The sequence below is a fragment of the Pygoscelis adeliae genome, unplaced genomic scaffold (assembly GCF_000699105.1).
Source record: "Pygoscelis adeliae isolate BGI_AS28 unplaced genomic scaffold, ASM69910v1 Scaffold226, whole genome shotgun sequence".
Classification (NCBI taxonomy): Eukaryota; Metazoa; Chordata; class Aves; order Sphenisciformes; family Spheniscidae; genus Pygoscelis; species Pygoscelis adeliae.
In genome coordinates, this window is record NW_008824983.1 from 4,182,242 (window position 1) to 4,204,300 (window position 22,059).

General features: G+C 41.7%; 2 protein-coding genes across 2 annotated transcripts in view; one reads left to right on the forward strand and one right to left on the reverse strand.

The window, feature by feature from the left end:
* The window catches only part of CDCA7L (cell division cycle associated 7-like), a 22,332-nt gene extending 12,807 nt beyond the window's left edge, over window positions 1–9,525 (forward strand). Inside the window, exons 4-10 of the mRNA XM_009325767.1 lie at window positions 601–960; window positions 2,878–2,952; window positions 4,439–4,624; window positions 6,096–6,230; window positions 7,097–7,246; window positions 8,394–8,530; window positions 8,881–9,525. Coding sequence (XP_009324042.1) covers window positions 601–960; window positions 2,878–2,952; window positions 4,439–4,624; window positions 6,096–6,230; window positions 7,097–7,246; window positions 8,394–8,530; window positions 8,881–8,911 — 1,074 coding nt within the window. The 3' untranslated portion in view covers window positions 8,912–9,525. The remainder of the gene's footprint in view (window positions 1–600; window positions 961–2,877; window positions 2,953–4,438; window positions 4,625–6,095; window positions 6,231–7,096; window positions 7,247–8,393; window positions 8,531–8,880) is intronic.
* Window positions 9,526–11,795: 2,270 nt separating this feature from the next.
* Window positions 11,796–22,059, reverse strand: part of DNAH11 (dynein, axonemal, heavy chain 11) — a 166,996-nt gene continuing 156,732 nt past the window's right edge. The window contains 6 exon segments of the mRNA XM_009325768.1: window positions 11,796–11,947; window positions 13,400–13,513; window positions 14,318–14,432; window positions 14,565–14,747; window positions 16,765–17,007; window positions 20,594–20,713. Of these exon segments, the coding sequence (XP_009324043.1) occupies window positions 11,796–11,947; window positions 13,400–13,513; window positions 14,318–14,432; window positions 14,565–14,747; window positions 16,765–17,007; window positions 20,594–20,713 (927 nt within the window).

Here is a 22,059-nt window from a genome sequence, read left to right on the forward strand (position 1 = left end):
GGGGGCGGCGACCGCTGCTCGAGGACTGGCGGGCAATTGCACTGTGCATCACTTGCTTTGTATATTCTTTTATCATTATTGCTATTATTATTTCCCCTTTCTTTTCTGTCCTGTTAAACTGTCTTTATCTCAACGCACAAATTTTACTCTTCCCCCCCCACCCCTTCTCTCCCCCATCCCACTGGTGGGGGCGGGTGTGAGCGAATGGCTGTGTGGTTAGCTGCCTGCTGGGTTAAACCACAACAGTCCTGCTAAAGAAAAATATGTTATCTTAAAAGAGAAAAAAAGCTTTATTTAATGTAACATCACATATTAGAAATAAGAACTTCTTCCCCTGCTTGTAGACTGACTGTGCTGGACAAGATTATTCCTCTGAAGACAGCCATGTCTGTATCCCAGACAGTATTAATATGTAGATTTTGTGTTGGTTTCTGCACAGGGAGAAGTAGTGTACTGTGAACTTTGAAAAATTTGTTGATTTAGTTAAATTTATGGCAGTGCCTTTGGGTGGTGAGACTACTGCCTAGAATTAGTGATTTTAAAAATGGCCTTTCTTGTGTCACAGCCAATAATGTAACACGGGGTTCTTCCTGCCTCTAGGCAATGGAGTCGGACTTGAGTGATGAAGAACGCGGTAATTTATTGGGTAGTGAGGAAGAAGAGGACGAAGAGGCGAAGAAGAAAGTTTCTCCCAAGAGAAGAAGCTTTGGCCTTCGTGTTGCCTTGCAGTTTCCCACCAGAAAGTCATCTGAGAAAAAAGTGCCTGAACAGGCTTTTTCTAACTTACCTCTGAAGGACAGTGAACCCCTCACACCTCTTTCAAAAGAAATAAGCTGCAAGCGGTGGGACAAACTAGAGGGCTCTGCTTCAGAGTCTGAAGAAGACATTAAAGAAACACAGGCAGAAAGTTCCAGTGCTCTGCTTAAGAGAGCCATGAATATTAAAGAAAATAAAGCCATGGTAAGACTTAGGAGCAGTGCTTTGTTCTTTGACATTTATATCTCAGTACTTAGCTTCAGCACACTTGAATTTTGGGGTCCCCGCTGGTGCTGTGCTGGGACTTTGGGAAAATCTTATGGTGGTTTGTGCTTGAATTTTTCTACCTGGGAAAACCCTAGAGGACCATCAGCATGCAGACGTTTACCCCTAAAATAGCCTCAAGTAGGACTAGCCTGCTCAAGTTTACAACCAGAATTGAACCAAGCATTTTGTATGTGGATGTGAACAAAGTTACAGATGCCCAAGTTGCAGTCTTATATTCAGAATATGTCAGAAAACCAGCTGGTCCCTTCAGGTGGTTCGTGGTGTCATTTGCACAGTAGAGTTTCTGCTTTTCATTTGTGTCTGACAGATCTGCTGCAGTTACTAATTGGAAAGCCAGCTAAAAACTGCTAAGGATGATAAATGTGGTTTTTCTGTTGTGTGGGATGTGATGTTTACAGTTATGCTTTGCTATATAACTACTGAAAGTGTGCGTATGTGTGCATGTGGGTGTGGAAAAGAGAGACGCTGATCGTTCCCTAACGCTTTTTCCTCTATTGTCCAAAATGCCACCAGCTCTCTTTAATTATCATGCTGCCCTGCAAATCCGAGTTGATGCTGGGTCCTTAGTGGCTCTTTCAGTTTTACTGTATTCCAGGAAAAGTTGTGGCTTCCAAGCAGTCTTGGGGCTCAAGTACACCTCTTGGGTGAGCGGGCCTGCAGCTCCCACGTAAAAACTTGCTTTAGTTTTGTATCTGTGTTTCTAATCTATCTTGTATCCTCACTGCTGTTGTGTTGGTCTTGCTGCTCTTCCACCCTTCTCACCTTCCACTCCTCCTTCTAGTTCAACCATTGCGAAATTCACTGGCATCCTAGTTGCGGTACTGTAATGACATTAAATAGCTCTTAATAAATGCCACGCTGAAGTATTTACTGAGAAATGCTGTATCCAGCTTTTAATCTCATGATTGGTATGGCGGTCTCAGACACAGCTAGCAGCCTGGCTCATTCCCACTATTGCTGGCTTTTCAGAAGATAGCCTCATCCTGGTCTTCCAGAAGAGGTCAGTGTTTTTTTGGACCTGTCAGCCACTGCTTCTGTTGAAATGTACTTCCAGGACATCTCCTACACGGTGCAACAGATCGTCTTGCTGAAGTGCTTCTGATACTGCATATGCTGTGGTTAGGGGAACCACCAGTAGGGCTTAGTTGTTTTGCGACTTTGCAAATGAGCATGTTCCCATGTTGCTGTGTGTATCTGCACAGAGCAATGGGTATGTAGCATTACTGGCTGTGGTTTGCGGCGTTTGTGAAATCAGCACTAGCTGTCATGATTGAAAAAGGGATGTTGCTAGTCATTGCTACTAAGGACCACTGAAAGATGACGAGCAAAGTTTCTCTGCTGCAATGTCTCTGCTTAAGGGGACACTGAGTTCCCTGGCAAAAATCACAGGTGTATCAGCAGTCATTCAGTACAATAGCCCGCAGGGAACATCTTACAGTCTTCTGGCCAAGGGCACCCCGTCTTCCTTTTCTCCCTCCTGTCATATGAACTGTGAATTTCTCCGTCGGTCATAGATACTGTAACGGTGTTGTAATCCGCTTCTTCAGTGCTGTTTCGACAAGATTGGGTGTAATTCTAGCTAATTCTAATTCCCAGTAAGAATTATTGGGAGCTGTGATGTTAGTACTGCCTGCAGAGTTTTGCTCATTCAGGGGTAGATGAACCCCTTTTATGAGCCCCATTTAAATGAAGTGCCTCCAGAAAGGTTTCATGCGCTGAAATCACTTCATGTGTTTAGATATAATTTGGAGTGCATGTGAAGAGTGAATGATAGGTGTTGCTTATTTGCAAGTTTGCAGTGAGTTTTCAATGCGGCATCACTGTTGATTTCAGCTTGCCCAGCTGCTGGCAGAACTGAATTCCATACCCGACCTGTTCCCAGTAAAAACACCCACCTCGACTCCTTCGGTAAGTCTCTGGTACCGGCTAGAGGTGACAGTCGTTTTTGCTAGTCTTAGGATTAATGTGTTTCCTGATTAAATGCTTTCACCAAGTTTGTTCTGGTTTTGTTTGGTTTTGGTCACTTTATTTGTATAGACTTGCTATTGGTCAGTATTTAAGTACCAGAGGTTATGTGAGGAAATGGAATTTTATAAGATAATTTATGAAGAAATACGGAGACCAAGGTGAGATGCTTCTTTACCACTTTTGCCCCAGAAATACTGTTGAGATGCTAGACAAACGTCTGTGCATGTGGGAATAAGGAAGAGTAGCTGCTTTCCTTTGGGTTCAGATCCTGTTAATTTCCCTGTTAATTTCCCTCTTGCAGGCTTTTCTTTTAAAATCCAGACTTCCCAGTAGAGCTATGCTGATGAAATTCAACCACTTCAGCATGAACCCGGAATGATACTGTAGTTATTTCGACTGACTTTTCTTGGCTAGAAGCAGAGAACTGTCAACCCCTCTAGGTTCTCTATAAAATAATGTTTTTCCACATATATTATAAACTGAAGAGATTTGAGGAAAAATTGAAGGGCCATGTCTCTGGGAAGCCCATGTAGAAATGCTGGTGCAGTGGTCAGGTGAAAGGTGAAGCCAAATTATACAGTCTTTAAAAGGCTGGAACCTTGCTAGCTCTAGTTAAATGCTATAGAAACTTAAACATCCTTTGAATACATGCATAAGCCTGCTACTTTTATTTAGTATTTTTACCTGAGGAGGAGGAGGGCATCAGGAGTGTTCTAGTTCTCTCTTCTGCTTGGTTTTTGACTTCCAGCCTGTCTCCTTGTGATGATGTGCCTTTCACTTCTTTCAAAGGAAATAACTAAAGAGTACAGTAGCAAGCAGACTTGCTTCCTACATCTTGTTTATCCTGTCAGATAAACAAGTGCCTTTATGGTAGGCGTCTATGCAGGACTTCTGTTGCATTAATTCAATCATGCAGTAACTGGCAGGTGTGGCAATATGAAAAGGGTATCTTGTGTCTCCTAGTAATTTCCACATCTAGGAATCTGGAAGTAGGAGAAGAAACTTACTACCGCCCCTTCAATTTAAAAAATATAAAAGAAAATAAACTAGAATTCAGGTTACTCCTTGAAGATGTATTCAATCCGTAGGAAAATCTGAACCTTTAGCTGCTGAAGAACAGTGAGAACTAGCTTCTACCTTAATATGCCATACAAAAAATTCTGGTATAGTTCTGTGATGTTAATTGGAATAGAATTTGACTGTCAAGTGTGGTGTTATAAAAGGATCAAAAAGGTGTAGCATGTAGGGAGAACACTTAAGTATGCTAGAAATTGGTGAGGTTTGGCTTAACAAATAAGGAGTGGGAGAAGAACAGATTAATTCATGATAGTACAAGTGTGGTATAGACATTTTGAGATAATTTCTGGTGTTTAACTCTACAAACATAACTGAAAGGACAATTACTGGAATCATCTTCTTTTTCCAGAAACAGAAGAAAACCCCAAGGAGGACATATTCCGAAGGCCAGATAGCACGTCGCATGAACCCAACCAGAAATGCTCGTCCACCAGAGAAATTTGCCTTGGAAAAATTTACTGTGTCAGCTGTTAAATTTGCAGAACAGTTCCGTAGCTATAGACAACAAAACCTCTTGAAGAAGAGACTCAGTGTGGTATTTGCCAGACTTTGATATCTCCAGTAGTCAAGGATTAGGAAACATTCATTTAAATTGTTGGCCAACACTTAGAGCAGACATCACATCCTACAGAAAGTCAATGAGAACCTTTGATTTGGGATTAGCTACAGAAGAAGTTGTCTTCAGGCCTTCCTGCCTCATCTTTCACCATTACCTGGGTGACCTGTGTTGTCCAAAACATAACAAGGCAGTTTACTTATAGTCTATTATTTATTTACTATCTGAAAATTATTAGAGCCCACAACGTAGAAGGCCTTTGAGTGACAAGGCGGTGGGTCTGGTGGAGGTGACAAAGCAGATCTTCTCTATCTTCAGGCTCAGGAAAAGTTAGCAAAAATCCCTCTCTGGAAATAGCAGAGGGAAGATAGGAGCAGTTATACAGCTGAACTGAGAATGAATAAAGGGAATCTGCACCAACAAACTGCTGATGTACTGGCTAGCCATTCAAAAGTTGCAGATCTTATTCTTCCCCATTTTTTTTAAATCTCCTGTTTTTCCCTCCCTTGGCTTATGGTGGTCATTTGTCTTAGTTATATTTACTGTATAGCCTTTATGAGGAAGACTCTTAAGTTTGCATCTACATGATAGAGGCTGGATCCCAGTTCTGCTTATAGGAATGGGTGCTGGGCATAGCTAAAGCATTATAGAGGGAACTTGGCTATTAAACAAGGTGGAGTAGCACTGAATGAGAACCTGGGCTGGTAAATGACTATTTTGGAGAGAACAGAGCTGATCTAGGGTGAAGGATGAATTAGGTGTTAAGAGTGGAGTAGGCGGAAGGCTAAGGATCAGTTGAGAATTGTACATGAAATTTGAAATCTCCTGAGGGGCATAATGATGATCCATGGATTGGGGTCAACGAGATTGATATTTGGAAGGAAAAATAAGAGTGCTTAATAGCGAGTAGAGGACTCTCTTCCAAATAACAAACAGGATAATAACGAAGGGCTGGCTATGGAAGGACTAACCTAAAACTTCAGTAGTTTTTTTTGCAAGACATTAGAGATTGTCATTGGAGAAAGCAACTAGAGAGCATGCTAGGACATTGAAGGAGCAAAGCATGGGAAGGCAGATGGTTATAGTTCCTTATTTTGCGAGGGAAGAAATGGAGTGTGAAGAGTTACAGTGGAGGTGTGCAGGGAATGCAAAGAAAAGGAGGTAGCAGAAAAACACATTAGGAATTTGTGGAAGTAGAAAGTAGCAATGATGGGAAGGAAGAACATAGGAATAAATAAATAATGGAGTAGAGAAAAGATGAGGGAGGAGAGGGAGAGAACGAGGCGGTGATGATTTGGAAACTCTGTTCCCTGTTCTTCTAGTGGTCCGTGAGCCTGTAGTCCGCCCCCTCTAGACTGCATACGCATTATAAATGAAAGAATTTGTCACCAAGTGTGGTGACAGAGTCTTCATGACACCAGACAAAAGGTGTTGAGATGAGTTTGTTTAGCAGGGGGATTGTGGAGTGCGCAAAAGAAGGAGATCATCAAAGTATTCATCTCACCGTCCAGTAGAAGATATTACTGAGGAGGACTTGGACAACATTGCAATCACTGTTAAAGACAAAATCTATGACAAAGTTCTAGTAAGTGGCTGCTGTTTTCTTTAGTGTGTCCATTTGCTTGAAATTGAAAGTCTCCTAACAGTTCCTCTGGTGTTTGCTAAAAGGTACGCTTTCCTGAGGTTCTGGAGAGCGCAGCTTTGCATTATTTTATTACACAAGCACCACTTGGAAGCTTTGTCAGGCTTCTGTGGGCTTGCTCATGCCGGTTGATACGCCCCACCAGCTTTTTGCTTCTGCAAAGAAGTGCTTTCTTGCCATAGAGCTATTAAGTGCAATTTGCAATAGCTATGACTCACCACTGATAAGAGTTGACATCCCTTTTATCTCTCATTCTCACTTAATATAAATGTGGCGGTGGTTGTACCATTAAATAATAGTGATCCCTGCTGCTCCTTGTACTGCCTGGAAATGACATTTCTGTACTGGTTGGGGAGTTTCCAAAGCTCTTGATGGAACTCCTCCTCCTTTCTTTCACTGGATTTGGCTATTATTAATTGTCATAAAGATCTAGATGATCAGCTTACTATATATTTCATGCTTCATTGTATTTGCAGAGGTAAGTCAGAAGGTCATTTTTCTGAATAGTTTTAGCTTTTTCCTAGGTAGAGGAAAGGATCAGAACTGTAATATGAGGTTCATGTAGTTTGAGACTCCCAACACAGCTGAGGCTGGGCACTGTCTCTGTAAAATCCCTAGCATCTCTCTAGATAACTATATGATTTATCATAATAACAGAACTTTTACAGTTCTTACTGAGATTTTCATTGCTGAATTTGACTTTGGTTTGAAGTTTTGCTTTGCTATCAGCAGATATACTAGGAAAGTTCAGCAACAAGCATTTAAGATGTCCTTCATACATATGTATTTCTCCTCCTTTCCAACTTTAGGGTAGTACTTGCCACCAATGTCGACAAAAGACAATTGATACAAAGACAATCTGTCGCAACCAGGGCTGTGGAGGAGTAAGGGGGCAGTTTTGTGGACCGTGTCTTCGAAATCGATATGGGGAAGATGTGAAATCAGCACTGCTTGATCCAGTAAGTATAATTTCTCGGTCTTGGAAAGAAAGTGTAACGAATACGGTTTTGTTAGTAAGCTGTGATGAGTATATGCTTATGATAACACGGTCATCAAAGCTTTTTGCCATGAGAAGATCTGTAGTACTGTTACGACTGACACTGATCTTGTTGGAACTCAAGTGGAATGTGCTGGACCTGGGTTACAGTCCATCCAGCTTTGTGGTTTGAAGCTCCACTTGCTTACCAGATAGTGGAGGGAAAGCATGACAGCTTTTAAGAAAAGGAATCTGTCCCCTTTCAGAAAAATGCCAAAATGTACCCATTTTTTAATGCTTTCAGTAACGTGGCATGCAAACAGGTTGTTTTAGATTCTAATTTTTAAATATGAGAAAAAAGGAGAAGGAGATCTAAAAGTCTCAGGGTTGGTTCCCTTTTCTCTGTTGTCCCCCAAGGCACTGAGCAAGGAGAGAGCACAGGCTGCTGCCAGAGAATGAGGCACGTGGCTACGCAAAGACCTCGCGGCAGAATAGCTCGCTCTCTGCTCCTGGGACCTCCTCTCCCCCCGCTCTGCTTTAGAGATGGGCTTCTGGGCTCTTCTGAAGGACAATGAAGAACTAACGGCTCCAATGTGCTGGCCCAGTGTGGCAATGGCTGCTATACTGTAATGCAGGCTGTTAGCACCCGCGCCGCTATGTTCAGTTGCTGAGCAGCTGGGAGATGCCTGACTTCATGTACATGCTGGGTAATTCAGTCTCGGGAATCGGGCTATGCCAGCAGGCAGAGCCAAAGAAACTTGTCACAGTGGGTACCCATCTTTTTCTAGGGAGTTCACTACGGTCAGCCCAACATAGGATGAGTTATCATTAGGCGTTACAGATGCCTTTAGTCTATTTTAAATAAGTACTGAACAAATCAGAGAGCCTGAGTCTTCAGAGTAAGAAGTATTCAAGCAAACAGGGTAGTACCTAATCACTTCTTTAATCCTACAGAATTTGGAAAGTGTTAAAAAGGTTGGTTGGCTGGCTGATTCAGGTTTTTAAAACCTTGCCCTGAACAATCATGCAGTAAGGAAGCTATACTCTTGTCTGTCTGAGCAACGGGAAGGCGAATATAACCTTACTTGTGTCTTGCCTTTAACTCCCCTCCCACATTCACCCCCTTGCAGGCCTGGATCTGTCCTCCTTGTCGTGGGGTGTGCAACTGCAGCTACTGCCGCCGGCGGGACGGGCGCTGTGCCACGGGCATGCTCATCCACTTGGCCAAGTTCTACGGCTACGACAACGTCAAGGAGTATCTGGAAAGGTGAGGGCCGTGCCCCACGGTCATTCTTTTTCAAACTGTTGTAGCCCTTTAAATAATACTTGAGTTTTGTGGCCTGGGGCAGATCCTGAACCTATGCAAAAGAAGTCTCTTGGACTTGAGATTTCTCCTAGGCTGAAATCAGCTGCATTAAAGTGAGTCATATTGTCTGTGTAAAGAACTCATGTGCTTAAGAAATTGAAATGCTTTTCCCTATTTTGAAATCAGTATTGATTGCTTCAAGCATATAGAAGTGCTGGTTTGGAAGTTGTCATCTTCAGCAAAGGAAATTGTTTATGGGGAATCTGAGTTTCCTAAGAAGCACTAACACTGTTTTCTCACATGTCTTCTAGTTTACAAAAACAACTGGCGGATGACAATTGAAAACACTGAACTCAAGCTGCGCTGCAACTGGTTAATATGTTGACAAATTTTGACTTCAAAAGGTTATTACTATGTTTTATATAAGTTAGAATTGTAGAGTATAGTATATGTATTTCTGTGTTGGGAACTTTTTGATTGATGTGGTCTTATGCAAAAGATCTCTCAGGAAAATGTTTTGGTAGAGAAATCTACATGCACAGACCTATACATTAAGTGAAATGGCACTCTTGAACCTCGAGTGGTTAATTTTTAATAGAGCTACACAACCACACAATTATATAAATAAAAATATTGCTCAAATTGACCAAGTTTGCAGAAACAGTGTTTAGCAACTACCTGTAAAGCATACCCTGTCTTTAAAGAAAGAAAAAACCCCTTGTGTTCCAACCTGACCATAAAGATTCAGTTTTCCAGCCCTTGCTTTCTGAACCTATTCTTTCTTCCACCTGTAGTTGATGGAACTTGTCTCTGCAAAGAGGGGAAGGGTACTTTCATCTGAATGCCTTTATATTCCAGCCAAAGCTGATGCAACTTATCAGTGGGAGGATGATTTTTTTTTTTTATTCCAAAGTGCAATTAATCACTGAAATATGAAAGTGGAAGAGTGTTTTGTAAAAAAAAAAAAATAAATAAAAAAAAATTTTTAAAAATTTTAAACATCATCCCAATAAAGAAAAAGAATTGTTCACCAGCAGTTTTTGTGTGATGCACCTGCTGCCTGAACCAACTACCTTACAGCAGTCATAACTGGTTAACTGGTTTAAATTGCAAAGTTCAGGATTACTTTTTTTACATACAGTTCATACTTAGATGTTTTTTCATATATACAACCAAGCTTTCAAACAACTTCGTTTAAATGCAACATGTTTGTATTGCAGTATGATTATGTTAAATTTCTTGTAAGAAAGATACACGTTTCATTTTATGTAGAGAGAATAAAGAATAATCAAGAGGAGTATTTTGTGAGTCAGACTACACCCAGATGCTGATGTTTCTCATTTACTTTCCCGTAGCAGGTGTAATGAAGGAATGCTTGCAGATCAATAATCATTATGTGGAGAAACACTTGAACGCAACACTGATGAATGAGGAAATAACAACATAACGCACATAAGTGTTACACTAAGGATTGTGTTTTTGTGAGGCAAATCTGCTCCAGCTGACTGAAAAATATTTATCTCCTTTCGCTTTAAATACAAGGCAGATTGAGAAAGCAGCACGTACTATTGAAAGCTTAGTACTAAACTGCCTGCTTTCATCAGCATGTCCTTTTATTGAAAGCAGGGATGGGAAACTACTTACAGTTGGGACTTGTGAGTATGCCTATGACTGAGTGTGCCTGTCAAAGTCAAGTGCTCAGATTTTCTCCTAATTCTCCACTAGTTTATGGTCAAGTATTCCAAAAGCTGGAGAACTACACTGGAGTATTTAGCACATGTTTGCATAGCGAGATATCAAACAGGCACTTCAGTGTAGTTAAGACAGACGAGTTCTGTGCTGCTGAAGGGCCATGCACTTTCTGAAAGCTGCTGGATTTAAGTTTGTTGTGTGTTCTTCTAACATAAACCAGCATATAAAATGTTGCAAATGCTTGTTGTGGATTTGAGGAGTGTTTATGTAGCAACAGGAAAGTTTATATTTGCAAATACCAACAGAAACACAGCAACTGCAGCTCAAGGTTCCTCGATACCTTCCTCATATCCAGAGGAGGAATGAACAGTATTGCCCTTTGGGTGACAGATGTTTTAAAAAAAATCCTCTGAAAAATTCAGGCTACCATGCTCGTCATTGCTCCAGTCCCTCACCCTGACTTTCCCCTTGGGGCTTACCTGCTGTAGTAGCAACTCCCTTCCAAAAGAGTTGCTTTCCTTTTATTCTATTCAGGTCTAGTGAAGAGTACGAGTAATGATGATGTTTCTCTAATTGCCTGTTGGAGTCATTCACCTTTCCTCTAATTAGCTGTAACTTAGTTGACAGCCCTTCTAAGTTAAAACTAAAATCTCATTTTGACTGCGGGCCTTAATTGTCATTCCTAAAGTAGCTTCAGTCTCAGTAAAATACAGTTCCAAAAGAGCAAGGTACAATGTTTATCCTCTGAAAGTTGTTAAAAGAGGGGTTGCACCTCAACAGATGTCCCATTCAGGGACAGCCTACAACCATATTACAGCTACTACAATAATTGACTGCTTGGAAACCCAGATGAAAAATCTACTCGTGTCATACTTGCACATCACCCACTTAGGTGTGTCATTATACCTCATGCTAATACAAGGGTTCTCAAGTATGTCCTTGCTTCTTGGTATGTCTCCCCAACAGCCTCTGAGTATTATGGCCTAGGAAATGAAAAATTAGAGTTCTTTAGATGCGTTTATTTAGAACTGACAACTTTCTGCCAAGATGGAAGAAGAAGCAGGAGAAAGGTGATTTTGAAAATAGCTTTTTTGGTGGGTTTTTTGTTTGTTTGTTTGTTAACTGCAACTGTGTAGATGGCTTGATCTGCCTGGTAGCTACTAACCCTGTTCTACACCTCTAAGAGCTGCAGAACGTTTGCAGGTGATCAGTGAAATTTGAAGTCTCTGAAGTAGTTTTAAGCTTCTGAACCTCAACTAGATTAGAGCTGCTGCTTTACTACAATGCAGACCTTGTTCAGACTCATTTAACAGTTATTTAAATGCATGAAGTATAGTCAGTGATTAGGACACCAAGCCGGTAGGAAATTTAAAGTCACAGTGGACCAACACCAACAATCCACCACCATTCCTAAACTTCCTCGGTGCTGTTCATAGGATCACAACATTTTAGTTCAACTCCTGATGGAACTTGTCTACGTAATGAAGAAAGCTAGAGTCCCTGAACTAGGTTACTGAGATGAAGCAATTTAAGTTTATTTCTCATCCTCCATGGAAAGCCCACAGATACAGGCTCCTTCCCTTGGTGGGTAGCCATAATCTTCTTTGGTCTTTTTGGTAACATCTACAGTCAAGCACACCTTATCCAAAGGCCAGTTGTTCTTGAGTGCCGTGCTCTGCATTACAGCTTTAAAAAAATAATACTTTCAATAATTCAATATTCAGATGGTAATTTTAATGTCAGAACTGTTAACGTGCCCCTCTTGGGCCTGTTGTGCACAAGCCTGAGACTGACTGGAGTTTGGGTTTTTTTTCCTTTGGCCATTAGTTGAAGTAAGGCAGAAAAACTGCATGAATGCAATTGTTTGGAAACAAAACATTCTGCACAGTACAGAACAAACCAACGCCCTCCTTAGCAGGGGAGCAAGACTGCATTGCTGTCTGCACTCTGAGACACCGCCTTGCTCCAGCTGAGTCCTTGTTCAGAACAAGCCCGTGCTAACATCTATTCTAGCCTGCATGGTCCTTACATCCCCCCAGCCCTTGACAGGAACGAGCGCCCAGAAGAGAAAGCTTGGAGAGAGGCAGTAAAAGGAGTGAAAAATACAGGTGAGTTTCTCTGTGCCTGTGGCACAAAATGAGCACCATTCGGGGACCTCGACATGAGCAGCAGAGAGAAGAGGAGCTGCCTGCCAGTCCTCATGCTGCCATCCCCTTCTGCTTCCAAGTACAGGGAGAGGTGCTTCAGTGTCAGCTGCAAACACTCCCTGGGCCCCTGCTGCCCATCTTCTCCAGGGAATGATGGCAGCCCAGCCAAAGTGTCCTGTGAGGAGCTCCTGGCCACCTTTCTGCTAGGCTAGCGAAGGATTATCTGAGTGCCCATTGGTGGCCATGCAGAATTTGAGATACCCTGTTATCGGGCTCTCATGGGGCTTCACTGTGGTCTTCAGAATAAATACATGCGTATGTGCTGTGGTCATGGCAAGAAGCGAGACATCAATACACTGCTGAAGATTTATCCTCTACTGAGGCAACAACTACACAAAGAGGACTGGCAGACATTGTATTTTTTCTACTTAGCCTGGTAACTGTGTTAATACTAAGGAATAAACCAGAATGGTACCATGACATATGCACTGAATTGGTTAAATAACAATGGCAGGAAAACTTGCACTCAACCTTTTTTAAACTATGAAATTCAGCTTTTATTTCCTTAGCTGCTTTGTCTTCACGCTTCTGAGTAGACTGAAGATGCGTTTGGGTTGTTTCTCCTGCTTCCAGGAGATGGTTATTCTGATACCAATGAGCCTTCCTACAGGAGAAGAACTTGGACTAGAGGCTTTTAAAAATGGGACAATTCACTGCTAGGAGTCCCTGCTACAGAGCAAGGTTGTTGTCAAATAGATTTTAAAGACAGCACGTGATTAAACCCGGGACATTTCAGTCTTAGTTTTCCTGCCATTTTTGTCATTTCTTTACTTTTCTATTCAGCTTAGATATTTGGCTGATATTTATCTTTTTATTTAAACTCTGCTTAACTCTCCAAACAGCATCACAAACATAGCTAACACCAGTGGTAAAAAATAAATGTCTGGCAGTGAAAGGGTATGCCTGGTTCCTTACAACAGTCACTGCTTACCTGTCAGAAAGGACTGAGGATTGAACAAGCCAGAAAGCCACACTACTGCTGGCAGCACAAGGTCCTGTGTCCAGATCTCAGGTTCTCTGTATTGCATGAGAAGATTGGTAACCCTAAAAGAGAAGCAGCAACAGCTTCTGCCTGAATCTATTTGTACTACTTTTTTAGACAAAATAAATTGCAGATTCAAGTGCAAGAGTCCTTTTGTCTACAGAGAAGGCACACAGCTGAAGTAACCAGAAAGTATATGCTTACATAAGCATAAGGTCATGGTTTTAGTGGAATTGTTCTTTCCCTGATGTAGGTATGTCCGAAATCAATTGTAGAAGGGGATCAGCATGAGACAGGTTGCTGGCAACAGAGAATGTGAGTATGCTCAATCCTGTAAAACTTGTTGTCTTGGAGAGAAACCTGAACATCACCATTAGTCATGTTAATGCACCTTCAGAAACTGCCAAAAATCAGTAACAACAGTTGATGGCTTCTTAAATGCAAATTGTCTGATGCCATCTTCAGTGGTGCATTTAAACTTCCAATAGGCCAGAGCAAAGTACAAATCAGGAGCACAAGAGAGTGACACCGAGACTGTGAATACTGCAGCATACATTGCCATGAGATACCAGAGGAATTTCCAAAAAGACTGCCTATTTTCTCCATATCTAACAGTCTGCCAGTGGCTATTGCTGGTGGCAGGGTAGGGGAAAAGGAATCCTGAAAGATGCTGAACGCCCCTAGCTCTTGTGACAAGGGAGGTGCCGAAGCCTTGCTTTAGCAAAGAGCTTAGCATTTCTGCAAAACTCACTTCAAAGCCAAAGTGACTTGCATTAAGACAAATTTTGGACAAAAAAAAAAAGGTTTTAGATCACTGGAATAGCTCTGTACATAGTAGCTAAACCCTGTTACTGTGTTGTACTTATCAGTGGGCAAGGCTGTTCGTGGATGGATATGCTAGTTTAGTCTATGTGACTGGCACAGCATCATAGAAGAGTGCGGACTGCAGCACTTCCATGTGAGGAGAAAACATCAACTCGCCCTTTGTTTGGAGAACAATAAAAAGCATACTGGCATCATAAAGAATAGCTATTCTTTCATTTGCAAAAAAACCAACAGAAAGCCCCAAAATAAATAGAAGAGCAACAGTACTATTAATAAAAAAGTCACTTGCCTTCAGACCAAGGTCCAGCTGTTTAAGAGACCTACGGATCTCTGAAAGGAGGAGGTTCATCCTCTCACACTCTTGAAGGCAAACAAGGGCATAGAGGCGCCAGGCAGTAGTCTTCTGCATGATTTCTGCCATATTAAACTCCTCAGGAAGCATCTCCAGAATACTATCCAGGACGTTCTTAACCTTTCCAGGCCAATACAAACAGAGCCATTAGAAATCACTGCAATTAACTCTTTTTGACTCTTCTACTTTCAAGTCTGATTTCTTCTCCAGGAGAGCGCAAACATCCCATTTTCTTAGGCAGATAAAAAACAGAGGTGCTCCCCCGCTTTTGCTGTCTCTTCGGCAACAGTATCAAGAGAAATGACTGCAAACCAGTTAACACTTAGCAGCTTCTATTCAGCTTTACATTGCCAAGTAACGCTGACCCCCAAAGCCCACCAACACATCGTCCCTGGGCTTGGGATGACCCCTGTTACAAGGATGTACCCTGAGATTGCCTTGGTTTTTAGTCAAGTGTGATTAGTTGTTTGTATTTCTGTAGTACGTAATAGCTTCTATCTCCCCCTCCACCGCCCACAGTCCTTAGTGTCTTGAGCATTAGGCAAAATACAGCACAGGCACATGCACACACATGTCTCGCCCCCAAAAAGAGCCTCTCTCCCTCCCCGCAGGCCTGCTCTGGAACTGAGACAGAACACAACTGAAAAACAATTCATAACAGAGCAGGAACTGAAATCACAACATTAATGCAGCTCAGTTTCCCTTTCAGTCCTAGCTTTGGCAGAATTAATGATGAATGCCATATATAATTGTCCACACTCACTAAAGTGGACAGGAACCAAACATGAAAAGCACAAGCTCCCCCTGGGAAATGAAGTGTTGTTTGGCTACTTGCATACAGAGTATTGTATTCCCTTCTGCAAAACCCCCATGATCTGACGGTCATAAGAGAAAGAAAAAGAGTGCCCAGAGGAAAAGGAAGGAAGGAATGGAAGGTTGCAGAACAAGAGTGGCAGTCATGCGCGAATTTAATTCACTCTGGTAAGGATGAGGAGCTGAAGGCTCAGTCTCATGATATGCCACTTTTTGGGGCATCTGGACATAGTTTCTCAGGTCTACACTCAGAAAGGAAGGTGCAGAAGACAGCAGGGTCTGATGACAGAACTAGCTAAGATTTCTAATTACATTTTCCTTTCCTGCTCATCCTTTATTAATTTAATCTATTAAGCACAGCACCAGTGCTGTTCCATGCTCAAAACCCAGTCTTCTACATTTTTCTGGAATCAGTTTGGCTGTACTAAGATTATCTGGGTATCTGAGATACCTTGACTGTGAACAGAACTACAGTGCCCCAGTTAACTCCATATTAAGTGACAAAGCTTATCTTTGTATTAGGGTTGGTCCCTTCAACCTAGCATCTGATAGCTTATAGGTATTAATGTTATTGTTCTGCTAAACTCCAGATTTCATACAAATCAGCTAATTTTGTCCAGATTTCACCTCTTCAGACTACCAGAAAACTAAAAATCCTTGAAAAGCTCCTCCTCAGTTGCTGCCTGCAAGGGAAGTCTCTTGGAGCACCCACATGGCTCCTGCTTGGATCAAGGGCCCAGGAAGGGGAGCCGTGGGAGAGCACTGTGCTTGGGCTGCTGTTCCTGGCGTGGAGACCCTACACATGACTGCTAGGCTGTGCTGTGAACGTGGCAGAAAGAAGCCAGGACCACGGGCTGGGAGGGACTTCCTATGCTCGACACAAGCGGGAAGGAGCAGGGAAGCTACACAAAGGGGCTTTATCATGCAGGAGATGGGAACAAAGCACAGAGGTGAAGACTAGACTTGCCAATTCAGCCAACCTTAACTTTTTTTAGTAAGCTAGTGTTGCTGTACTTGTTTATAAAAGCACACAAAAAAGCAAGATAGAGTCATCCCTTGTTTCCCACCCTGTATCAAATTCAAAGTGAAAAAGAAACCGTGTGCATAACAGGTTAGATGTTCCTCTGATCCAAATTCCTCCCTACTGCAGTACCTTGCACAGGCTGGCACATTATCATCGCCACTATTAACGCTCAGCTGATCTTTGCTAATTTGATGCACCTTTTTTTTCCTAGAAATGAAGTCTCTTGCTGAAATAACACAGTCAGATGTGTGCTCCACATGTCATCAACAGCACCGAAACGCACCAGATGAAGAACTTTACCTTTTCCTCTGCAAACTGGCATGAGCCTTCTCCTACGAATGAATTCATGGGTTGCATTTCCAAAAGAGTTTTGAAGAGATTATCTGACCTTGCTGTCAAGTATCCCATCTCAGCATTAGGGTGCAGTCCATATAGTACAGGGCTTTCAGATGGAAGCATTTCATCTATGTGTTTATGGTATCCATCATAATCCAGATTTGGTGGGGCCAAGAAACCTGGTGCCAGAGTCAGTTCCCCTTCAAGCTTCAGTAAAAAAATCAATAATGTTATTGATAATGCTGTCATCAGTTCTTGAAACATTCTTCTGCATCTACAAAGTTTCAGAAATTTGTCTGGAGTCTATGAAAATGACACCTACATGTGTTGATATAGTGGAACAGGGTTACCAAACTGTTTTTAGCACAGTTACTATTTGCACACTTTTCTGATGTTCCCATTTTTTGCAGCATTGAAATACTGTTGCTGCTTCCTTTTCATTTATGAGGATGCTCTGAGTTTGACAACCACTGCTGAGGTGAGTGTATTTTAAGTACCGAATTTCTGCAACCCCTCAGTAGACGAGCAAGGATCGTTATGCCATTTTGCAGATGAGAGTCTGAGACACACTGATAGTGTCACACAGGAGCAGGACACCTGTGGGAGAGGCAGGACTGGACCCTCAACTCACCTGAAGCCCCAACCCAATAATACATGAGCCGCCACATTAATTCTGCTTGGTGTATTGTTAATTTGGGGCTTTGCACAAACACACTGTGCTCACAATAACCTTAAAGAGGTTACAGGGAGTGACAGGTCAATGAGACAAGTAAGTGTAGTGCATAAATGGGACAACATACGTTGCAATTCGTAGCTTGTCAGAAACAGTGATCCCAATCCACTTTCCACAGAAATGGTTGTCAGTTAGGACATTTCTTCACATGTTGATGTCCCTTCCATTTTCTTCTGCCTGGCTGTTAACACCCAGGAGCTGGAACAGAAAGGAAAAACATGCTACTCCGTTCCATCTCTCCAAATGTAGGAGTCTTGCACGGGGTTTTGTACTGCTGCTTTGGCCTCAGTGAGATAGACAGTGGCAATAATTTTCACAGCAGAAAAAATTAAGGTCTCAATCAGCTCAATATTGAACCACATACTGTTAACTGCACCGTTCTATAGAACAGGCAGGCCCTACCCCATCAGGATATTAAAGATAAGACTCAGGACTTGGGAGCAAGTCAAGAATTAAGTAGATAGATGGAGGGCTTTGGTGGGCTGCCCTCCTACTGATGACAGGACAGAATAAAAGCTGTAACAATCACATTTATTTTCCAGGGTCCCCCAGCTCCTGTGCTGCAAGGACCTCACTGGATTCAAAGAGTTTCTCTGAACTTATTGTCATAGAGCTGTCTGTGATTTAAACCAGACTTGCAAGTTGTTTTTGCTGAAAAATATTTCTAGCTCTAAGTGGTACTTTTCACAGGAGCTATTTCTTCCTAATGCAGGGTCCACTCCACAAAATCACAGTAAAATTTAACGGCTTTTGGCATTTAGAACAGTCGACAACAAGCTGCTGCTCACAATAACACCAGTAAGCACTTATTTCTGAAGTCATTTTGGTTCTGCAACTAGCCATTTACCTGCGCCTGAACCTGCACCACTAACCTCACCCACAATAAGCTATGTCTTAAGACGCCACTTTGAAGCAGTGCCGAGGTTTTGAAAAAAGCCCTGTTATTCACTTCGAGTGGAAGATCAATTCTGTCAGACAATCTGTATTTACCAGTCTCTCTGCTGGCACTTAAAAAGGGTTTTACTGTATTCCTGGGAGTCACGTATGCAGAGGGAGGCTGTGGGTTACGGGGGTTCATAGCAGGAACTCACTGCCGTTCTGTGCTTACGACAGACAGATCCCAGATGAGGTATAGAAAAGCTGACATATAGTGGATTATTCTAACACAGCTCATGGAATGAATTTATAGCTAAAAGAACTCATCAGCAATGGGAAGAGGTAAAAGAGAAGGTAATCTCCCCAGTGAACACAAAGCACCAGCCCTGATGAAAGGCATTGCCATCCTGTTTGCATTCATTTGGCTGCAGGTCAGTAAATGATTTTCTGTTTTTTCTGGTAATTCGGGGCTTTAACATTTTCTAATCATGGCAAAAAGCTTGGAAAGATATCTCACCATTTTAAATACCAGCAGATCCACGCTGGGGGTTGGGTCCCTAAACTTTCCAAAGGCCATACAAATAGCAGTGATTCTCCTCAGGTTTCACCACCTATACTTATTTTACAATTATTTGAATGAAAGTTCAGGCTTGCGAAGGTTAATGGACTGCCTAAACTGGAAACAGTAATTCTTTACTTATCCATAGGCTAGAGGCAGAGCCGGAGCTGGCAGGATGAGCTTCCCACCATGCCCCCGTGACCTCAGCTGTCATTTGGAGAAATCAGCCTCCGCTGAGGTCAGGAGTACAGTGGTGTTTAGCCTTTCCATCTCCATGGCAACTTACTCTTGGGCATCTTCTTCTGAGCAGTTACTTCCAACTGCCTTCATCTGAGTGTGGCTCTGACATAGAAAACCCACTCGTTAGAGACCGAGGAGACACCAGCAAGCTCAACTCGCTCACGACCGAAAGGCAGGCTTCAGCAGCATTGCCAAGGTGCCATTACCAGTGCACCTTCCCCAAGTTAGCCAGGCTCTGCAAATGGCCTGCTCACACATAACGTGCTAATTTTATTTTTTTTTTTCTCCCAAATAAGCTTTTTGCCTTTGGACAATGAAAAATAACAAGTCTGGAAAGGGCACTTGAAAAATCTCTCGGCTGTTTTTAGCAAATTGTGTACAATCAGTTCTGTAAAGTGACTAGTTCAGCAGCTTAGGAGAAGCAGCCAGTTGGTTTTTTTTTTTTTACTTATCTTTATATACACACACACCTATATATACATACACACTTTATATAAATGTATGTATATGAAAATAGATTAAAGTAGTTTCCATGCCTAAAGTTAAAGCAACATTTGCTTTTTGTATCCTCAAAAATTCTAACATTTGTTTCTGATTAGAAGCAACTTTGGCAATCTATCTTGCACCTTGGACTCATGGATGCTCCACAGACACTGCTGTCCAGGACCAAAACTCAGTAGTGAAATTTGAATAATTCAGTATATATCAGCTTGTGATAATCTGACAGAGCTACAGAAACAGATGTGTGAGAGGGTGGTGGAACTGAGAAGCAGTCTTACAAACTGTTTTCCCTATTTTGGAAACAAGAAAATGCAAGGAAATGTATAACATTCCATTCTATTATTTTTCCGGAGAAGAAAACATACAAATGGTAAATGTAAGTTTTGAGGACAGTGCCATTCCGGACTGCTGTAACTGGTGAGTCTATCATTTACGTTGGTTGAAGTGCAGTTTCATAAAAGATACTTTCCTATGCCTACCCAGACCTTTCTAAACGGCAGCACCTTAAAAGAGAATAGTTTTATTAGGAAAATGGAAACCTAAATATACTATCCCCTAACGTCATTAAGCTGGCTATACAAGCAGTGTTACAAAACACTGAATTCAAGTTGCCAAGTAAGGGTGCTTGTGAAAGTATTTAGACAAGGAATATGCCAAGTCACAAACCCTTGCAGACAAAATCTGCTCATGATGAATCATTGTACTCATTACGAGTTGGAGAATTTATTCCCCCACAGCCAGACAAGACCTTGCTACAGGTGGGGCCGCATAGACGAGAAAGCTTGTGGTCTTCTCCACAAGGCTCCAGTTCTGAAAGATGATTTCTCTTAGTTTGAACATACTATATACATGTTCAAGAGCTTTAGGCATATGAAAGTTCTTGCCGCAGGTGGGCTGATGAATTCTTGCAGACACATACAGCAGAGCCTGCAGTCCAAGGCATCGGTGATGTGGACACCGTACACGATCTCACCAAAGAGGTAACGCTGGTCTTCCCACAGAACCTACCCGGTGGAATAGAATGCATCCCTGAATAACACAAGTCAGCTTTCTAAAGGACAAACCAAAGCTGCTCAGAATAAATGCTGTTAAGAGAAACAAAAGAAATTCAAATACTTTCTTTCAGAAAGCTTCATCGTTATATATGGTTATAAAAGTACATTTTCAAAACACCGCATGATATAAGAGAACATAACTCATTAACAAGCGCATGTATTTTCTCATACAGACCTTTAAAAACATAATCCTCATGAGTGACAGGAAGGTAACCTACTGTGCCTTTCTTAGAGGAGAAATAAAAAACTTGTATCTGATTGCAGTCTTTTGTATGTCCTCACTAGGAAACACTCAGTAACTGAAATTCTACATTATTTGAATTTGGGAGGTATTCAAGAACTTTGGTAAAAATTGAATTAATACTAATCCCATTACTACCACATCACGTAAGCATTATGTTTATTGTAGAACTCTAGTCATAATGCCACTGTTATAGCATGTGATTAACAGTGGTAACACATTTTATTCAACGAACTACTGTCTTCCTCTTTTATTTGGCTTCACAGAGTTTGAAGCTTCTTTTTGCTACCCTTTGGTTTGCAAAATATGCCAGTTTGTGGTGAAGCCTTTCCAGACAGGAACCTTTACACCCTTGGGGGCAGTATTTGCCTCCCAACAGTTCAAGTAAAAACTTAATTATAGGCTTTAAATATTGCATGATGCGACAGAACAGAACAAGTAACATAGCTGCAGCTATTCCAGCCTGCTTGCTACAAGTTTATTTCAATTTGAATATATGAAACACTAATCCATCTTTCTTTTAAATTGGTCTGAAGAGAATGAAAAAAGAAAAGAAAGGCCACTGGAATATAATATGCAACACTGCATGCTGGTGATGAGAAGCCTGAACAGAGAATCCCCCTGAAAAATGCCACCAACTTGGATTTAGAATGAAACATTCTTGCAGTTAGAATAAACCTGCTTTTCTCTTTGTTGGCAACAGAAACACATTTAATGTTTTTCTAATTTCATATATATTTATCTCAAGAAATGGCTTTTTCCTTTGTCTTGTAGAAGGGTATATCAATATTCTAACTCAGTACAAGCTCATTCAGCTGCACACTTCCGGAGACATTGATTACACTGCCATAATCAAAGCTTGTGATATAAAGGGGACATTTCTGCTAGTGTGAGAGAACGGAGGGGTTTCCATTAGAAATATTTTTGGCTGGCAAAAAACCACTGAGCCATTGCTCAGTGGATGGATATGGTGAGGCTGGAGTCCACATTCCCCTCACAACATTGAATGACAACTCCATGAACATGCGTATGGGGATCAGAAGGTGGAGGGGAA